General features: G+C 42.6%; 1 protein-coding gene and 2 long non-coding RNA genes across 18 annotated transcripts in view; 2 read left to right on the top strand and 1 right to left on the bottom strand.

Annotated features, from left to right (window-relative positions):
• Positions 1-7,487, top strand: part of PAX7 (paired box 7) — an 80,288-nt gene extending 72,801 nt beyond the window's left edge. For all 4 annotated transcript variants that reach the window (XM_075840558.1, XM_075840556.1, XM_075840557.1 and 1 more), the window contains exons 8-9: positions 2,873-3,119; positions 5,209-7,487. In XM_075840558.1, coding sequence (XP_075696673.1) covers positions 2,873-3,119; positions 5,209-5,324 — 363 coding nt within the window. In that variant the 3' untranslated portion in view covers positions 5,325-7,487. The remainder of the gene's footprint in view (positions 1-2,872; positions 3,120-5,208) is intronic.
• LOC142662344 (uncharacterized) overlaps positions 1-15,951 on the bottom strand; it is a 528,950-nt gene extending 512,999 nt beyond the window's left edge. For all 10 annotated transcript variants that reach the window (XR_012850909.1, XR_012850911.1, XR_012850913.1 and 7 more), the window contains exon 1: positions 15,829-15,951. This is a non-coding gene — a long non-coding RNA (uncharacterized LOC142662344). The remainder of the gene's footprint in view (positions 1-15,828) is intronic.
• Positions 15,952-16,040: 89 nt separating this feature from the next.
• The window catches only part of LOC142662339 (uncharacterized), a 115,039-nt gene continuing 109,767 nt past the window's right edge, over positions 16,041-21,312 (top strand). For 3 of the 4 annotated variants that reach the window (XR_012850903.1, XR_012850905.1, XR_012850902.1), the window contains exons 1-2: positions 16,041-16,127; positions 18,068-18,167. This is a non-coding gene — a long non-coding RNA (uncharacterized LOC142662339). The other variant, XR_012850904.1, reaches the window with a different exon arrangement.

Here is a 21,312-nt window from a genome sequence, read left to right as displayed (position 1 = left end):
GTAGGGGAGGGAGAGAAAGCTGCCACTCAGACAGATTGACAGGCTCCTGATATCCCTGCAGATAAAGTCTTACAGATGTCGCCTTGCAATTGATTTTTGGTTAGTGATGGTAATATACTAAGAAGTAATACATTATTGAGGCGAGGTGATGGGGGAGTGGAGCCCCCCTGTACTGCAGGGGATTACAATGCCCCTTCCTCAAGACCTCAGCTTCAAACACTTCTAGAAATCACATTAACCTGTTTCCACAGGAACAGCCATCTCATTCTCCTCCTCCTCTCCCCTGTCTGTGGAGGAACTGCGAAACAAGTTTTTGGCAAAGTGCAGGGGGTAGGAAAAAGAGGTCATGAGGAAGGATAGCGAACTAGAGGGGTCAGGAGCAGGACAAGGCATATGTCTATGTTTAGAGCTCTCCATTACCATTATTAAAAGGTAGAAAGTAACCAGGAAATAATAAAAAAAACTGACATCCTTGGCACATCCTAAGAGCCCAATCACATGTTGCAGTTGAGGTGCGTTTAGAACTGCATCAAAAAACTGCATTCCGAAAAGCACATGTTTTTTTATGCTGCTGCGTTTTTACGTCTACAGAATTCTGCCAACCCTTGCCACGATGAATCCAGAACTGATTCAGTAATGTGAAGGGAAGGTACACCTTTAAACCATTTTTGTATTGTTCTAATGCATTTAATATACAAAAATGTAAGCAACAGCTTCTATGCACATCTGTGTTTCCATGGTAACAGACTACAAACTCTGTGTGGTCTCATTATGCAGATATATTGCCATACATCTGTCCCAACTTCTTGCTAACCTACAAAATGCATATTCTTGAAAAAGCTGACGGCGAAACGCGCGTCGGGGCTCTTAGTGTGGAGATTGTTTGTATAGGCTCACCGTGCAACAAACGGGTCGGTATAGGTTCTGGGGCTTTTATTTTTGGTGATTCCCTGGCACCTATGTAACTACAATTACACTTGTACTTGTGCCTCTTTGACTGATTTTCTGTATTGATAACCTGTCTTTCTGTGTAGTTTACTTTTACGGCATTTTTGCCTTATGGTATACCTGTGTTTTCTAAATTTATCCATGAATATATAGCATGTTCTTCTGAATAGTTCATTTATATGACATTACATCCTATGATGTTTATATGTCAAGTGCATGTTACTTGTGTAGTCCTCATCTATCTCCACACTATTGTATTTTAATTGTCTGTCTATTTCAGGTCTTGATGGCCAAAATGTTTTTATGATTATTGTAATAAAGTATTTATATTTTTGCATGGTACATATTTGTACTTTGTGTTATTCCCTACTTTTTGGATGTTTGATATGTCCTAACATACAGTTATGGGTATTAAAATGCATATTTTGTATGACAACAGGATCAAAATTCCATGGGTTTGTTAATAATTTTTTTTCATTAAGACTATTGACAAAGTGGCTTCATTTTTAAATTTTTAGGTGCAATGGAACAATAAATAAAATTATTGCAAAGGTGAAACTTCCCTTCAAGTCTATAAGAAAAAACTATTCTCAGGGTATTATAACTTAGGCCCCATGCACACGACCGTGCTCGTAATTATGACTCGTAATTACGAGCATGGCCGGGCACGACCGGCCACGGGCAGCCGGCCGTTATTCCGAGCCGTGCTCCCATTATAAAGTATAGTAGCACGGCCCGTAAAAGAAAAAAATAGAACATGTTCTATCTTTTACAACGGCACGTTCACCTTCCCACGAGAAAACAGGAAGGTACCCATGGCCAACAGAAGTCTATGGGCCCGTTATTTCGGGTCGTAATTACGACCCGTTATAACGGGTGTTTTCACGGTCGTGTGCATGAGGCCTTAGTTTGCTAAAAAGTTAAGTGGGGATTACATTATAAGACACTATGAGTTAAAGTAATTTGCGATTGTAATTTTATATCAGGTCTGTAAATATTATAAGCATTGCACCAATCTATTTTAGTAAGCATATTAACTTTTCTAGCCTCCGGATAAAGGTGTCTCTTCTTCTGAAATCTCTTGCATCTTAATGAGTTTACATTCCTTTACACTTGACAATATTTTCACAGAACTAAAACGGAATGTTAATGAAACTGCCACTGACTTGCTAAATAAGAAACTATATAGTGATAATATTTTTTCGTATAAGGATATGTTATCAGGTAGTGTATATCCTGCAGATTTTCTATCTGGGTTTGTGGGCGGAAAATCTGCAGCGTAGTACAGTAGCAGCAAAGTGGATGAGGCTTTAACAAATCTCATTCACACACTGCGGAAAAATTCTGCACAAAATACATGCATACATTGACACGCGGTGCAGATTATAGATCTGCAACTTGTCAATTTATGCTGTTGCTCCGCTGTGCATTTGTTGCAGAATTTCCCAATTGGGTGCAATGTGGAAGTCAATTTTCGCAGGTTAAAAAAAAACCAAGAAAACCTATACTTACCTCTCGCGGCGCTGCTATAGCAACGCGTCCCTGCTCTTTCGACTGCTCTGTGTCTAGGCTGTCCCCAGTAATGACATTTCATCATATGTGACCCCTGCAGCCACAGGAGGGTACCTGGACACATAGCAGCCTGAAGAGTGGGGACGCATTGCTATGGCAACGCTAGGAGAGTAGGGGCCTTTTTTTTTTCCTGACGAACATTTTCTGCTGTGGTCAATCCAGCTGAATATACGCAGCAAATGAAAGCACCACTTGGTGCGAGTATGCTGACAGATTTCAGTGCATGTTCTGGATCGGATTTGGAGAAGACTTTTCTGCAGCGCATCCAACTTGTGTGAACATAACCTTATACTGTATCTGTTTAAAACACGGTTCTTGTGACTAATGACTAATGTTCTTGTTATTATTACAGGTAATGAGCATCCTCAGTAGTCCCAGCGGAGTGGCCCCACAGTCCCAGTCAGAATTTTCAATTTCTCCTCTGCACGGTGGGTTGGAAGCCAGCAACTCCCTCTCAGCTAGCTGCAGCCAGCGCAGTGATTCCATCAAATCTGTGGACAGCCTCTCCACATCCCAGTCCTACTGCGCGCCAACTTACAGTACAACAGGTTACAGCATGGATCCTGTAGCAAGCTACCAGTATGGACAGTATGGACAAAGTAAGTGTCATTAAAGAGGCTCAGTCACCACATTATAAGTGCCCTATATTGTACATGATGTGATCGGCGCTGTAATGTAGATTACAGCTGTGTTTTTTAATAACAGCCGCGTAAAAAAAACAGCAGTGAAAAAGACGTGCAGGTCACTTCTTGGAGCCGTTTTTCATAGACTATTGAAAACAGCTCCAAAAACGGCCGTAAAAACGCAGCGAAATACGCGAGTGGCTTAAAAAATGTCTGAAAATCAGGAGCTGTATTCCCTTGAAAACAGCTCCATATTTTCAGACGTTTTTGGTTAAGCGTGTGAACATACCCTAATTTTACAACTCCTAACTACACCGCTTCCTCTCAGAACTTTTAAATCCATTGAGGCATGAATAAAACATGTAAAAAAAAAAACATAATAAGCAGTATGCCGCTTTTTATGCGGGGGACTGTACTGTACTTTGTGATATGGGTGAGGGCACTCTTCTCTTCTCGTGGATGCCATAGCCAGTACCAAACAGTACAGATGGTTTCAACTCTTTAAGATCGTTTTACTTTTCATGCCTAAATTAAAACCATGTGTTTCAGCCGCCTCTGCTCCTGCGCTGACCCTGACCTTTCTCCCACCTCGTGCATGTTAGGGGCACACCTGCAATTAATAGTAAGAATCTATTCCAAACCCAGCCTCAGGCATACTGGCCATGCTATGCTTTCATTTGGAAGACCATAGACAAGTGCTGATGCGAAGTGGAATAATGATCAATACTATTTAGAAGGAAGTGCAGCAATATGTGTCATGACCTAATGTAGTATTTATGACACAAACACTTCTAATGCATAAAGAACAAACAAAATGTAAAGCACTGACATAGTTAAGAATTATGGGCATATCATTTCCAAAGTTAGCATTGGAAATCTGCACATGAATAACATTATGGTGTGTATATATACATCCAGCAACATTCTTCTCATGCCTAACCATTGACTTTATTGGGCACTTGGCACAGACAGGTCTATCTCTGATGCCCACACTGATAGGACACAGAAGCGTGAAAGGAAACCTAATGGATATGACAACTCTAATAAGCATCCTGTCTGGACGAGTTCTCCCCTAGGGATACAGCTGACACACCACTGACGACTCATATTTCTTTACTTATTGGCAGCAACTTCTAAATCAGTATTAATTTAATTTGGAACATTAACTGGAATGGAGAGCTTTTGTATTGTAAGGAATTGGAGTTATTTATGTGAGGTATTACCACAATGTTTGTATTATGTAACCTAAATACATATAGCAGGAGAAATATTAAATAGGTAGCGACCAAAACGAAATAAAAAAATGTATTTAAAAAAATAAAATAAAAAAATAAATATATATATATATATATATACTGCACCTGTGGTGCAATTAGTCTTACAGGCCTATAGCCAGTGAAAGATACGTCCCTGGACGATTCCTGTCTGCCTGACTGGATGCTAAGATGGGTACATAGGCACTCAGAAATAGTTGGACTGTCTCATCTGTTTTTTAAGTTTACTTTTTAATAAGTAAATTTAGTTTTTGTTGGAATTTTTGACGTAAAGAATATTTTGCAATATTTAATGTCCAAAAGTTCACTGGGCCAAACCCTATGAAACAATGAGGGAGATTTACTAAGAAAAATGCAGGAGAATTCTGGTACAAAATGTGCCAAAGAACTGATGTACACGCCATGCACCAAATTTATTATACGTTTCGGACACTTTTTTGCACCTTCGTAGAAAGTTTTGAAAAGTGTCCAGAAAAAGGGGCGTATCTAAGAGGAATCAGAAAATGCGCCAGATTTCTTAATCGCGTGTGCCTTTTTTTGGGGAGCACAAAAATTTATGTAGATTACCACAGCACAGACATAGAGTAAGGAGAAGGGTCTAAGATATCTAGCAAGATGCGTCAAATTTCTCATACAGTGTGCGACACTGATACATTTATCGCGGTTTCTGCCTGTCTGGTCTAGTTTTATACTGTCTATCTTTAAGACAATATTAATAAATTTTTCTCTATGTTTTTTGTGCAATTAACAGGACTGATACTCTACTAATTGTTATCGGATTTGTTTTACAGCTGCTGTTGATTACTTGGCTAAAAATGTCAGCCTGTCCACACAGCGCCGGATGAAGCTTGGAGAACACTCTGCTGTCTTGGGCCTTTTACCTGTAGAAACCGGACAAGCATACTGAAGTACACACCAGTCGTTGCTACAAGCACCAATGCCAGAGAGCTCTACATCTTCCAGTATACATTTGTGCCCTTTCTCTCTCAACTACTGAGACAATGTAACAGAGCCGATCCTCTGCCACCAGAAAGTATTGCATTTCTATGCCAGCAGTTGTCCGTTCAATGTTTCAGAAGCTTCTGGTTGATGTTGGAACACACTAAAATAATATTCAGACTTCTCTGCCAATTAATTGACGAGGCAAAGAACCAATAGGCTTTGAATTGGAACAGAATTCGGCTGTGAAATACATGAGAACAAGGCACAAATAAGGAAAATCTGCCATGATACTACGACCAGATGTGGAATAATTCATGTTAGAGTGCAAGCTTTTTTTGTTTTACCCCCCCACCCCCATTTCATTCCATGTTTTACATTGTGCTGGGAGAACACTCCCACAGGCATCCCATAAAGGGGACTTGAGGAGCAGAAACTAACTACATGAAAATGACTCAAAGGTGTCCATGCAAGTAAATCTACACTCAATATCTACTCCGGAGCAATGTTTACTAAATTGAAAATTTGAGGAAATTAATGCTCTTTTAATTGACATTTTTCAGCAGTTTTTTGTTATTAATTAGGATGTTGTATATTATTATGTTGTTGTAAAAATGGAAGCATTGGAACCGGTCCCAGATTTTACAAAAAAAAAAAGTTGCAATATACATAGATGCAGTTTATCTCTTCAGAGGTGCTCACATTCCTGATGTCCCGTTCGGGATTCATTGGCCAATGATATTTGGAACTATTTTGAATAACTTGTGGGGGAGGTTTGAAAGCTTGACCTTGGATAAACAATTTAGGGAATCCTACTGAAAAGTTATGCCAGGTATTCCGCAAGGAAATGTCACAATCGAATGTATAAAATATTTTCTGTCATTTCTATGATAAGATATAACTATCACACTTGTGGCAAATTCATTGTATGTAATGTAATCACAGAGGTGATTGTATAAACCGATGTAGTAATTATATTTAATTTCCTTACATTCCAAGCCAATAGAAAATATATGATGGTGCATACCTATCTAAATGATGAACGCTGTCCATACAGTTTTATATAGATCACAGGGATCTCCCAAATTTTCAGTGTATTGTAGTACAGCAGTCATTGCAGGGTAACAGGAGTACTGTGGCCCAATGATAACAGGTATATTGCTATTCCATGGAGCCTTTGAAACCATTGTTGTGGAGACCACAAAAGGCTTTCTAGTCATGTTTCAGATATTGGTTTAAGATATGTACATAGTATAGTTAACCAATTCCAGATGAGTCCAGTGCTGAAGCTCATTCCTGTGAATATTTTCACAACAAAAAATGTATAGTAAGGTTGATGTATATGAAATATGTGATGTCTTAAAAAACATTTATATATTATGTTTCAAGAGAAAAATATTGATATGGGGATTGGTGGTGATTATAGGGGAGCAAAGGGCATGTTTTTACCAAGATACCAAGCACTCAGCATAATAACCTTTTCTCTACAAAAGACTGTTATCCCATGTTATAAGACAATATGCTCTTACAGACGGTCCCTAGAAGGGGACAACGAGAAGACATTATGAATGAGACATTCCATGTGGATTTTTGAGTATCAAAAATGGACCTGTTGGCGCTTGCACATATGGACACAACTTTTTTTTTAATATATATTTCTATAAAACGGACACTTGAGGGATGCGGCTTGGAATCACAGGAACTGTGTGAGTGGTTACGGTATCCCGCCTAAAAATGTATATTAATTGCTTCTAACCCTTTAGTCTAATGCCAGAAACCAGGACGCTCTTATATAGCACTAATATTCATTCCATACAAACTGACTGTCACCTCTGTGTCTGATTTCATGTCACTCCAAGTGTGTGCGTGTACATATATATGTGTATATATATGTATATATATATATATGTGCATACATATATATATATATATATATATAATCCCACTATAATTTATTCAGCTATATTAAGTCGTAGATTAGAGAGATAAACTTGTACTTGTTTTACCCTCATTGCTGCTGATAGGTGTCTGCAAGCTACAGATGACCTCTCCGACAGTGACAGGGTTAACTACCTGCGCCTGTGTGTGTTTTTTGTGTACCTCAGGCATTGCTGTTATGCATTAAAGAAGATGAAGCCTACTGTCTCTTTCGTGTTTCATTTTTTTGTTGAGATTTAGTAAAAGGTTTATTCTACAGTTCAAATTGAACATTTATCCTCATTAGGTTCGGTGCACACTACATTTTGGCCCTATGTTTATGTTTAGCTCCTGACGTACATGCTAATATATCCATAGGGCTCCATTAGCCCGACGGAGGTCAAAAGAGCTTCCCTTTGGCCTTCGTCGGGCTGTTATATATCAGTATACCTTATTTTTGGAGGATGGAATAGGACTACAATTTTCTATCCCAAGGGATCCCGCAAAAAAAAACAAAAAAACATGGCAGTGTATGGCAAACGTATGCCATTGTATGGTATTTTCAATAGCTTTTGATGACGTATAGGTTTAACGGATACCGATATAGTCTATGGACAAAATATACATTGAATGGATGCCTAAGGCACTGCATTTTTTTACGCTGATTTGAATGCTTTTTCCATATCGGAATGAGCACTAAGAAACGCCTCAAATCTGCCTCCTATTGGTTTCAATCAGTTGTTGGGTTTTTTCAGGACGGATTCTTTTTTTGGTTGCTGAAAAACAAAGGGACCTGCCCTATATCTTGGGGCAGATTCCGCTCTTGAACCTCCCATTGAAATCAATTGGAGGCAGAAAAAAACCAGTGCCGGGTGGCTCAGCACGGTTTTTGTAAGCTTTTTTATTTTTGGGTTAAAAAACCGCTAGCGGATTTTCAAATGAATAAGGTTTTTAATCAAAACAATACACATCAAAAAATGCGTCAAAGCCCCGTCTGCATTTTAAAAAGTCAGCAGAAAATTCTGAAGGAAATTTGGAGGCAGATTTTTTTCTGCTTGACAAAAAACGCTGTGTTAAATCGGTCACCCATAGACTGTAATGATATCCGTTTAACGTATACGTCATGAACAGGGTCATGAGAGTTCATGACCTATACGTTTAGCATATACCATTAAACTTTATGGTGACAGATGCTACTGTTAAGGCATCCATCCCAGCCTACGTTTAACGTATACATCAGGAGCTTTTCCCGGAGTGTAAGTTAAACATGGACCAAAAACGTAATGTGCACAGGGCCTAAGTATTATATTTACATGGACAGAGTTTTCAACAAATTTTGTAGGCCAGTTTGAGTCAACTTTAGCCAATAGATGGGAAGTTCTTGAATTGGAAATCTTTTTCTGGTCAACATCTTCTAAAAAGACAATGGATGGGAACTTATCTGAAAGAAGTCAAGCCCTTTTATTTTTACAGCGTAATGTTTTAAAGGTAATTTGTCACCAGGACAAATCAGCAGAGAAGGGGGAGTCCTTTACAGCAGTAGCAACACATTGACACTCTCATCCATAGTACTGCAACTCCTATTTTTTTACTCTTGGAAAACCCCTTTAACATTGAATTGAAATGAGCAGCTATTGGGTAGAAGATATGCCTAAACCTAGAGTACCTAGCTAACGTACCAGTAAACTGTTGGCAACTTGGAACTTAAAGGCTATGCATACCTTTGAAGAGAATCTTTTTTTTTAATAAATCAATATTTTAGCTGACTTTAAACAACTTTTAAATTGACTTTTATGAAAACATTTATTTTCTTTTTAAGATACAGCTTCTATGTATCCTTTATACATTGAAGCAGTATCATTCTGTCAAAGCCGCGGCTGTCAGTACAGCTGAGCTGACGGCTTAGCTTAAAGTTGGTCCAGCGTTTTTCTGGAATGCAGGATCCAGCTAAAATCGATCACATCTAAGTTCATTACTTAGACGTGATCATTATTAGCAAGATCCTGTGTGTCAGGGACACGCAGGACCATCTTTCAGCCGAGCCATTAGCTCAGCTGAACTGATGGAATCGGTTTGACAGAATGATACTGCTTCAATGTATAAGGGTATGTTCACACGGCCTATTTACGGACGTAATTCGGGCGTTTTTGCCCCGAATTACGTCTGAAAATAGCGCCTCCATAGCGCTGACAAACATCTGCCCATTGAAAGCAATGGGCAGACGTTTGTCTGTTCACACGAGGCGTATATTTACGCGCCGCTGTCAAATGACGGCGCGTAAATAGACGCCCGCGTAGAAGAAGTGACCTGTCACTTCTTTGGCCGTAATTGGAGCCGTTATTCATTGACTCCAATGAATAGCAGCGCTAATTACGGCCGTAATTGACGCGGCGTTCAAGCGCCTGCACATGCCGGTACGGCTGAAATTACGGGGATGTTTTCAGGCTGAAACATCCCCGTAATTTCAGCCGTTACGGACCCCCGCCGTGTGAACATACCCTAAAGGATACATAGAAGCTGTATCTTTACTTAACTGCATTGTACTGTGCATGCACATCTGACATTCTGTAGAATGACTTACATAGACATATACATTTGAGCACAAGGCCCTTACAAGTGCTATCTCTAAAATGTATATTGAGATTATATATTGCCATTTCTATTGATGGTACAACCCCTTTAAGCTCAGCTATTTCACTCTGCTAACCCAGCTCTACATGTTTTTTTTAATGAATACATTAAAGGGTTATCTGGGCACGGGCGGTTTTTCATACTTCTGACCTATCCACAGGATCGGTCATCAGTATATGATCGGTGGGGGTCTGACACCCGGACCGATCAGCTGTTCCGGCTGGATCCCGGAGCAGTGGTTATGCAGTGGTCTGTGCCAGAAGCAGATGGCTCCGACCACTGTATAGCCGCCATGCTGCAGTACTGCAGCTCTGGTCCTATTCACTTTAATAGGAGCAGAGATGCAGTGTTGCAGAACGGCCGCTTTACAGTGGTCGGAGACATCTTCTTCCGGCACCAGCCACTGCAAAACTGCTGGTGCAGGATGCAGCTAGAACAGCTAATCGATCCGGGTGTTGGGTCCCCACCGATCGTATAATGATTACCTATCCTGTGGATAGGTCAGAAGTATGAAAAACCGCCCCATGCCCAGACAAACCCTTTAATGTATTAATAAAAAAAGATGTAGAGCTGGGTTAGCAGAGTGAAATAGCTGAGCATTGGTCATGTGGTCATCAATATGAAAAATCGTCCCGTGTCCGGACAACCCCTTTAACTGCGTGTATGTTAATTAAAAAATAGCCACACAATCATAAGTGTAAAGTTTGTGAATTACACAAGTTACCTTGTCAGGCACCAATACAGGCACATTATCCCCTCAACCTCTAAAGTTTCATTACATAATGTGTTGGACAAATCAAATCAAATAGTTTTAGCAATATTTTAGTAGACACAATCATAAGGTAGAAGTAAAATAGATAATTAGCATCCTTAGGCCGGGTTCACATGTCGCAGTTAAAATGTGTCTTTTGCTGTGGTGTGCATGCCATTTTGCTGCAGTTTTCCCAAAATTATGGAAAATCGTCTGGTTTTGCCGTGGTCCGTGGCAAAAAACGTATTTTGATTGAGACTCATGAACCCAGCATAAGGTCACATTTTAAACTAGCAGTGATGCTTTCATAATTAAAGGGGTTTTCTCCACAGGATATGTCATAAATGTCAGATAGATGCCACCTCTGAGACCCGCAACTATCTCTAGAACAGGGCCCCCTAATCCCCGTTCTACTTCTCTGTGTTGCGTCTGAAGTGTGTGATTTTCGAACATGAAGAAGAAAACAGAGTAGCTTGCTGAGCTACGCTGTTTCTGTAACTCCCATAGTGGTGAAAGGCAGTTACGGAAGCAGAGTAGCAAGCGGACTAAGCTGTTTCCGTAACTACCAGTCAGTTCTATGGGAGTTATGGAAACAGCGTAGCTCAGCGAGCTATGCGGTTTTCTTCTTTATGGTCGGAAATCACACGCTTCAGACACAACATAAAGAGGTAGAACGGGGCTTAGGGGGCCCCGTTCTAGAGATAGGTGCGGGTCCCAGAGGTGGCATCTATCTGACATTTATGACATATCCTGTGGATGTCATAAATCTCCCTGATGGGAAAACCCCTTTAACACAGCCATGACACCTATGACAGATTTGTTATGAAAAGGATACTAACAACTACACTACTTTTGTTGTCAAAAAGCATTCGAAACCCGATGTAACAGAGTCTAAGGGTATGTTCAAACGGCCTATTTTCTTCTTTTTTTTTTGGGCCGTAAATGCCCGAAAAAAGGCCAAAAAATCGGAAGCAGAACGCCTCCAAACATCTGCCTATTGATTTCAATGGGAAAAACGGCGTTCTATTCCGACGGGCCGTTTTTTTACGAGGCCGTTTTGAAAAACGGCCGTGAAAAAGAAGTGCAGGACACTTCTTGGGACGTTTTTGGATCCGTTTTTCATAGACTCTATTAAAAACAGCTCCAAAAATGGCCGTAAAAAACGCCAAGAAAATCGCGAGTGGCTTAAAACCGTCTGAAAATCAGGAGCTGTTTTCCCTTGAAAACAGCTTTGTATTTTCAGACGTTTTTGAGTTTGTGTGTAAACATACCCTAAGGGTGTATTCACATGTTGCAGTCATACTGCGTTATTTGGCCACGATTTCAGCAAAATACAAGCTAGATGTGGAGATTTGCCGCAATATTGATAACTTTGGGTCGAAAAAATGTAATGTGTGAATAAACCCTAACGCAGAAGCCCCCCTACTCAAAATATAAAGCCATGTATACTGCTAAACCAGCATCTTCAGTGAACATAACAGTGTTTTGCGCACGCTGCACTTCCATGTGTCATCAGTGTTGGCGGCGTGATTTTCACGCATATGCCATGCTTATGACACGCGGTTTTGAAGTGTAGAAAAATAAATGAATGAAGTGCTTTTATTTTTTCCTTCATTTTTTTATCTACAGTTGCGCAAAGTGCTTCCGTGTGCCGGGCGCGATTATCACGCACCCATTGACTTCAATGGGTGCGTGATGTGCAAAAAACGGCCAAGTATAGGACATGTCGTGAGTTTTACGCAGCGGACATACGCTGCGTGAAAATCACGGACTGTCTGAACGGCCTCATTGACTAACATAGGTCTGTGCGACGCGCGTGATTTTCAACGTAATACACGTTCATGTGAATAAGGCCTTATAGAAGAACTCGTATAACTGCCTGACCCCTGACCAGTGCCAACAGTTTAGAGAAGTGGCGTACAAGCAACTGCAATGTATATAGTGCCCAGGCCACAAAGATGTTATAAAACTCCCCTTCCAGCTTAAAAAAAATTAAAAAAATCTGCAAATCCATGGGGATGGGGGGTTATCAAAACTGGTACAAAGGAAAATTGGTGTAGTTGGGCATGGAAACCAAACCAGTTAAGTGCTCACATTTTTCAACCAGCTTCTGAAATATGGAGGGTGGAGTCCGATTGGTTGCTTTGGGGAACTTCTCCACTTTTCCATTGCACTAGTTTTGACAAACCATAGAGAAGACCTGCCCATTGCAAAGCACCAAATACCTGCAAGATGACTGCCATACTAAAGCACTGTTCACACTTGATTAGTTATTTTTCATCAGGTTCCTGTTTCTCATTAGAGATCAGAATAGTGTAAGATTCTGCGTTACGATATCCATTAAACGAAAAACTATAAAACTATCATTTGATAAGTTAATAAGATTTTAAAAAAAAATATCGTAATGGATCATAAGGCCGGGTTCACACTGAGTTTTTTGCATGCAGAAAATCTGCCTCAAAATTCCATTTGGAATTTTGAGGTAGATTTTGCTCTGCCTGAACGCCGATTTTTGTGGCGTTTTTTGACCGCGGCCAAAAAACTTCGCAAAATACACTTCTTCTGCCTCCCATTGATGTCAATGGGAGGTCAGAAGCGTAAACGCCCGAAGATGGGGCATGTCCCTTCTTTTTCCACTCACGGGAAAAAAACGCGCCGCCTAGCATTGAAATCAATGGGAGGCATCTTCGGATATTTTTTGGCGCGCTTTCCAACGCGGTTTAAGCGTCAAAAAACTCATCATTGCTCCTGTAAAAATCAGAACAGCCTAAGCAAATTTACCAAATCAAAGCTTTTCAATGTCAGGGGCTTAGAGGGGTTTTCCCATGTTCAATATTTATTACATATCCACAGGAAAGGTGATAAATATCTGATCGGTGGGTTTCTGATCGGCACCCCCACCGATCACGTGGACGGGCTTACCTTGCCGTTCCTGGGAGCCCCACATGAATGGAGCGGTACTACACGTGCGCGCACAAAAAACGCGGCGTTTTGCGTGCGCAAAAGGCACTTAACAGCTCCATGTGTCATCCCCGTATGATGCGTGGCTGCGTGATTTTCGCGCAGCCGCCATCATTATGGCACTCCGTTTGGATGTTTGTAGCACGTGGTGCTTTTCTGTTTACATTCATTTTTTTACTGCTGTTGCGCTAATAACGCGCGTCCCACGGAAGTGCTTCCGTGTGGTGCCCGTGATTTTCACGCACCCATTGACTTCAATGGGTGCGTGATGCGCGAAAAACGCCGAAATATAGAACCTGTCGTGAGTTTTATGCAGCGGACTCACGCTGCGCAAAAATCACGGACAATCTCAACTGCCCCATAGACTTGCATAGGTCCGTGCGACCCGCGTGAAAATCACGCGGGTTGCACAGACGTAAATCACGTTCGTGTAAATCCGCCCTAAGGCTCCTGTAACGCTGCTTTCGATAAATCTCCCCCAGTTTGTGTGCTAGTTTGATTCACTGGGTGGTATTCCAGCATACTTGGACCAACACATTTGCTCTAAAAAATGCTCTTTTAGAAGGGCGGTCCTATCAAACAAGAGGTCTTCCGATTTTTCAGCCCGAAAATAGGCAGGGTGCACATACCTAGGCTCTATTCACATCTGCGTCCTGGTTTCCATTTATAACTGACACCAAAATATAGTGCTGGATCGGTCGTACAACAAATACCAACAGCACCCATGACTTGGCGTCGGGTTCCGTTGTTTTTACCAAAAGAATGGCGCTGCATGCCTAAGGCACTGTTTGCTGTATACGTCACCCGGCAGTAGTATTCATTGTATGGCGGATCCATTCTACGCTACGGGAGTCATGGAAACAGTTGAGCAGCGCTTGAACGGCTGTTTCCGTAATTCCCAGAGTCTAATGGCGAGAGTTGGACTCATGCGCGGCAATCCCTCCACTAGTCCCGGTCTGGAATCTGCGTCCAGCGGTTGCTGAACAAGGCGAAGCGGGGGTCGGGTGAGCTGGGACCCGTATCTGTTAGGCTCTACGCACACGACCATAGTTTTCATCCATAACGCGGACCCCTTGATTTCTATTGGCCATGGACACTTTTCCGTATATTTACGGTTGTGTGTTCGTGCCGTAGAACTGATCCGCAAAATGCGGCACGGACTTGTTGATAGACGCCTATAGGCGCTTCCGCAATAGCGGACGGCTGCGGATGTGTGGCTGTACAATCCGTATTTGGGGACAGTAAAATCCCTTACGGTCGTGTGCATGAGGCCTTAGGGGATGTTCACACGGCCTATTTTCGGGCCGTCAACGCCCGAAAAAAAGGGAAGCAGAACGCCTCCAGACATCTGCCCATTGATTTCAATGGGAAAAACGGCGTTCCGTTCCGACGGGCCGTTTTTTTACGCAACCGTTTTGAAAAACGGCCACGAAAAAGAAGTGCAGGACACTTCTTGGGACGTTTTTGGAGCCGTTTTTCATAGACTCTATAGAAAAACAGCTCCAAAAACGGCCGTAAAATATGCCACGAAAAACGCGAGTGGCTTGAAAACGTCTGAAAATCAGGAGCTGTTTTCCCTTGAAAGGCGCTCCGTATTTTCAGACGTTTTTAGTCCAGTGTGTGAACATACCCCTAACATTTATGGCATATCCTGTGGATATACCAGAAATATCGAAGATGGGAGTCCCCTTTAACTATTGTCAGTGACTTGCGCCAAATTGATTGAAAGGTGACTGTTCAAAATAAAGTTTGCTCATTTTGTACGGTCTAAAAATGTGCACTTTTCTGACTTTTTTTCTGAAAAACCAAAGTCGATTTTGTCGGGACGTGCGTGCGGCAGATATGCAAATTTTTAAGACAGTTTACGTAAAACGATGAACGCGGGACAATGTATTTTACCCATTTTCGTGTCACGTTATTGAGTGTATAACATGGCTGAAACGTTTGGACGTCACGTTATTAATGGCGGTATTGCGTGGGGGACAAAGTGAAAACTCAGTCATGAAATGACTGGTTACTGAGGGAAAATGTTACACAACTGGAAAAAGCCCTTCATTTACCTCAGATAACGCACAAAAACGACAATACAGTAATTTTATTTGACAATTTCAACATGGCGGCCAAAGCCCAACCCCGCAATACAACAGCTGTATTCGTGTGAGGTACCATTCATGTGAGGCATACCTGTCCGGCTATATATAGAGCAATTTACCTCTGAGCTCCCGGACAGGCCATCTTTAAACCATTAGATAAGTCCTTCCCCCCGCGGCAGTAATGTGACGGGCGCCTCCCCACCGCACACAGACCTGCCCCCGACTGCGACAGTATGGGGGAATCTCCACAGTGGAGGCGGGAAAATTTTCCTCAAACGCTATTGGCCGGTGTGCGTCACGTGATCGCACCTCACGCAGCGTATTGTGGTAGTGATACTGACTGCGCCGCTCACCTGTCTGGAGTCATTAGCGCTAGCGATCCCACAATCCCCTGCGGCACGGCGCTGTTCATGACGAGGTGAGCGCTAAGCGGAATGATGAAGAGTAGAAAGGAAGCCCCTAATATCATCAAATACACAGCAGGACTCGGACATCACTCAGCCTGTATTTATTTATTGTCAATGTTGTGTCCCAAAAGTTTGTGTGTCATTATCCTGTCCCCCAAGTGTCATTATCCCGTACCCCAAGTGTCAGTGTCATTATCCTGTCCCCAAAGTGTCAGCGTGTCATTATCCTGTACCCCAAGTGTCAGTGTCCTTATCCTGTCCCCCAAGTGTCAGCGTGTCATTATCCTGTCCCCCAAGTGTCAAGTGTCCTTATCCTGTCCCCAAAGTGTCAGTGTCCTTATCCTGTCCCCCAAGTGTCAGTGTCCTTATCCTGTCCCCCAAGTGTCAGTGTCCTTATCCTGTCCCCCAAGTGTCAGTGTCCTTATCCTGTCCCCCAAGTGTCAGTGTCCTTATCCTGTCCCAAAAGTTTGTGTGTCATTATCCTGTCCCCAAGTGTCAGCGTGTCCTTATCCTGTACCCCAAGTGTCAGTGTCCTTATCCTGTCCCCCAAGTGTCAGTGTCCTTATCCTGTCCCCCAAGTGTCAGTGTCCTTATCCTGTCCCCCAAGTGTCAGCGTGTCATTATCCTGTCCCCCAAGTGTCATTATCCCGTACCCCAAGTGTCAGTGTCATTATCCTGTCCCCAAAGTGTCAGCGTGTCATTATCCTGTACCCCAAGTGTCAGTGTCCTTATCCTGTCCCCCAAGTGTCAGCGTGTCATTATCCTGTCCCCAAAGTGTCAGTGTCCTTATCCTGTCCCCCAAGTGTCAGTGTCCTTATCCTGTCCCCCAAGTGTCAGTGTCCTTATCCTGTCCCCCGAGTGTCAGCGTGTCATTATCCTGTCCCCCGAGTGTCAGCGTGTCATTATCCTGTCCCCCGAGTGTCAGCGTGTCATTATCCTGTCCCCCAAGTGTCAGTGTCATTATCCTGTCCCCCAAGTGTCAGCGTCATTATCCTGTCCCCCGAGTGTCAGCGTGTCATTATCCTGTCCCCCGAGTGTCAGCGTGTCATTATCCTGTCCCCCGAGTGTCAGCGTGTCATTATCCTGTCCCCCAAGTGTCAGTGTCATTATCCTGCCCCCCGAGTGTCAGTGTCATTATCCTGTCCCCCGAGTGTCAGTGTCATTATCCTGTCCCCCGAGTGTCAGCGTGTCATTATCCTGTCCCCCGAGTGTCAGCGTGTCATTATCCTGTCCCCCGAGTGTCAGCGTGTCATTATCCTGTCCCCCGAGTGTCAGCGTGTCATTATCCTGTCCCCCAAGTGTCAGTGTCATTATCCTGTACCCCGAGTGTCAGCGTGTCATTATCCTGCCCCCCAAGTGTCAGTGTCATTATCCCGTACCCCAAGTGTCAGTGTCATTATCCTGTCCCCCAAGTGTCAGTGTCATTATCCCGTACCCCAAGTGTCAGTGTCATTATCCCGTACCCCAAGTGTCAGTGTTATTATCCTGTCCCCCAAGTGTCAGTGTTATTATCCTGTCCCCCAAGTGTCATTATCCCGTACCCCAAGTGTCAGTGTCATTACCCTGTCCCCCGAGTGTCATTACCCTGTCCCCCGAGTGTCATCACCCTGTCCCCCGAGTGTCATCACCCTGTCCCCCGAGTGTCATCACCCTGTCCCCCGAGTGTCATCACCCTGTCCCCCGAGTGTCATTACCCTGTCCCCCGAGTGTCCGCGTACATTCGGGCAGCTCTGTATGAGGTTGTAGATTGATACTTTCCTTCAGTCGTGTAACATTTCTTAGTTGTGTGTATCTCATGCTGCGTCTCGTTCTGTTATTCGTGTTGTGCCGCTGGTCTGTGACGTCGGTAACCAGTATAATAATGCGCACGTTCATATACACATCGATACTTGAGCCTCATTTTCCTGATCTCCGGATGGACTTTTCATTGTAATTTATTTTCTCCTGACAGATTTACATTGATCTTCATCTCCGTATTGTCGGCAACATTGCAATCACATTATGGTGGATGAATTTTCTACCACTGAAAAGAATAATAGAAGAGCCACAAGGTAAGTGTTATATTCTGGGGTGGCCTTCATGGCGGCCCAGCTTTTTTACAGGACAGGTTCCCTTTAAGAGATGTGATCGGCAAAGACTCGCGTCGAATAAATCTCCAGTATATTGAGTATTTACAATGTCTATTTTCTGTGAATTTGCCCCGAGTGTTTATTTTCAATGTACAGGCGACTTCCTACTGTTCACTGAAGATGTGCGTGCGAAAATATCTCCGTGCACCGACATCCACTTTATTATCACCCGGCCCCTTCATCCTACTGTGCGGCGCTCACCAGGATCTCTGATTTTATTAAATGTTCTGTAAAAACTTGGAAGATGAGCATTGTAACATATATTATGTAAACAATTACCGTTCGCTACATAAAAGCAGAAATGATATGGATATTAAAGCAGAATAGAGCGCCTGACGCCAGGAAAGTCCCGCACAGCGACGTACGAAAGAAAAGAGCAAAATGTCACCAAATAAGAAATATTCGCTTTTATTCTCTTTGGTAAGAAAGCAAAAAGTTTGGGCCGATGTATCAGAACTGGTGCAAAGCAAAAGTCAAGCAGTTGCCCATAGCAATCAATCAATCAATCAATCAATCAATCAATCAATCAATCAGATCCCAGCTTTCATAGATCCTCCAATTGCATTCTCCCTCCTGATCTGGCACCGGGCGTGGAGAGACGTTCGTGCACGCTGGGCGGCCGCCATGATCCATGTCAGATTGGGCAAGGGAATGGAATTGGAGAAACACTGTGAGGCCTCATTCGCACGAGCGTATCCGATTCACGTGCGTGAATCAGGTCCGTGTGTGTTGCGTTATGCATCAGTGCGCTTTGCGAGGGGCACGCGTTATTCACGCACTCGCAAAGCACATTTTTTTATTTTTTTATTTTTATTATTTTCAACTGAATTGATGCGCTAATCACGGCACCGCGCACGCATGTACATCCGTGTGCGGCGCGTGGTTTTCACGCACCCATTGACTTCAATGGGCGCGTAGGTGCGTGATAACGCACCAATATAGGACATGCAGTGAGTTTCACGCAGCGGACTCTCGCTGCGTGAAAAATCACGCATGTGTGAACCCCCCTATAGAAATCAATGGGTCCGCGTGCTGTGCGTTGTTTCAATGCACAGCGCACAGACGTGATTCACGCTCGTGTGAATGGGGCCTTGGACACTGTTCACAATGAGTTTTTTTGCAGGTAGAAAAATCTGCCTCAAAATTATTATTTTTTTCTTGGCCGCGGCCATTGAGCCACTGAAACTGCTTTCTGTCAATGGGAGGTCAGAGATGGAAACGCCAGAAGAAAGGGCATGACACTTCTTTTTCCCACGAGCGTTTTTTTCTCTCCACTCGCAGGAAAAAAAGGCCTCCGTCTCCCATTGAAATCAATGGGAGGCTTTTTTGACGCGGTTTCCGTGTCAAAAAATGTGCCAAAAAACTCTAGGTTCTAAAGCAGGGGTGGGCAAACTTTTTGACTCGCGGGCCACAATGGGTTCTAAAATTTGACAGAGGGGCCGGGCCAGGAGCATTTGGAGGGAGTGTTTGGGCCGGATATACTAAAGCATTAAATGTAGTGTGTGCAAACCTCATAGCACAGTAAGAACACTACAACCCAATTTATTAACTGTCTTTCAAATGTGAAAAATAGCCCTTATCAGTTAATAAATTTGTCTCAAGGAATATGCAAGATATGGCATTTACATACTATTTCGCAGATACTGGGAGGAGGAAATGTAAATAGATTAAAATAACATACGCACTGTGATTTATCAAGAAAAAAGTTCTGTTGACTCTGTAAATGAGCTGCCAACCTCTGAGCAGTAGCCGCCCGTTCTTGTGTTGACTGCTTGCTAGCATAGTTTGCATGCTTCGTGGCAAAGTGACGGCTGATATTGTACTCTTTGAAAACCGAAGGGCTTAATGGTGACGTGAAACGAAGTGAAAATTAAAGTGAAATAAAGAGAAATACGCGCCACATTAACCCCTTAATGACCGGGCCATTTTGCACGTTAATGACCAAGGATTATTTTTTGTTTTTCCACGGTCGCATTCCAAGAGTCGTAACTCTTTTTTTATTCCGTCGACATAGCCGTATAAGGGCTTGTTTTTTCCGGGACGAGTTGTATTTTGTAATTGTACCATTTTTAGATGCTTATAACATATTGATTAACTTTTATTAACTTTATTTTAGGAGAGAATTGAAAATAAGCAGCTATTCCAGCATTAATTTTCACGTTATAAATTTACGCCGTTTACTATGCAGCGTAAATAACATGTTAACTTTATTCTATGGGTTGGCACGATTACAGGGATACCAAATATGTAAAGGTTTTATGTTTTTTCTACGTTTGCACAATAAAAACCCTTTTAGAAAAAAATTACTTGTTTTTGCATCGCCGCGTTCCAAGAGGCGTAATTTTTTTATTTTTCCGTCGATGTGGCCGTATGTGGGATTGATTTTTGCGGGACAATGTGTAGTTTTCATTAGTACTATTTTGGGGTACATAGGACTTATAGATGAACTTTTATTTTATTTTTTATGGGGGGAATGGGAGAAAAGAGAGAATTTTGCCGTTGTTTTTTGCGTTTTCTTTGGACGCCGTTCATCCTGCGGTTTAATTAATGTGTTCATTTTATTGGTCAAGTTGTTACGATCGCGGGGATACCATATATGTGTATGTGTGATTTGTTTTGACCGTTTTATTAAATAAAACCACTTTTTGGGGCAAAAAAGTAGTTTTATTTGACTTTGACTGTAATTTTTTTTATTTTTTTTTTCACAAACTTTATTTAACGGTTTTACTTTTTTTTTTTTAGTCCCACCAGGGGACTTCACTATGCGATATGCCGATCGCATATATAATGCTTTGGTATACTTAGTATACCGAAGCATTATTGCCTGTCAGTGTAAAACTGACAGGCAACCTGTTAGGTCATGCCTCCGGCATCGCCTAACAGGCAGATGCTGAAGACAGACCTGGGGGTCTTTGTTAGACCCCCGGCTGTCATGGAAACCCGACGGCGACCCGCGATTTGTTTGCGGGGGCGCCGATCGGGAGACAGAGGGAGTTCCCCCCTCTGTCAAACACATTAAATGCCGCTGTCACTGTTGACAGCGGCATTTAATGGGTTAAACTGCCGG

Source organism: Rhinoderma darwinii, chromosome 10 (assembly GCF_050947455.1).
Source record: "Rhinoderma darwinii isolate aRhiDar2 chromosome 10, aRhiDar2.hap1, whole genome shotgun sequence".
NCBI lineage: Eukaryota > Metazoa > Chordata > Amphibia > Anura > Rhinodermatidae > Rhinoderma > Rhinoderma darwinii.
This window is presented reverse-complemented; position numbering and strand designations above follow the sequence as displayed.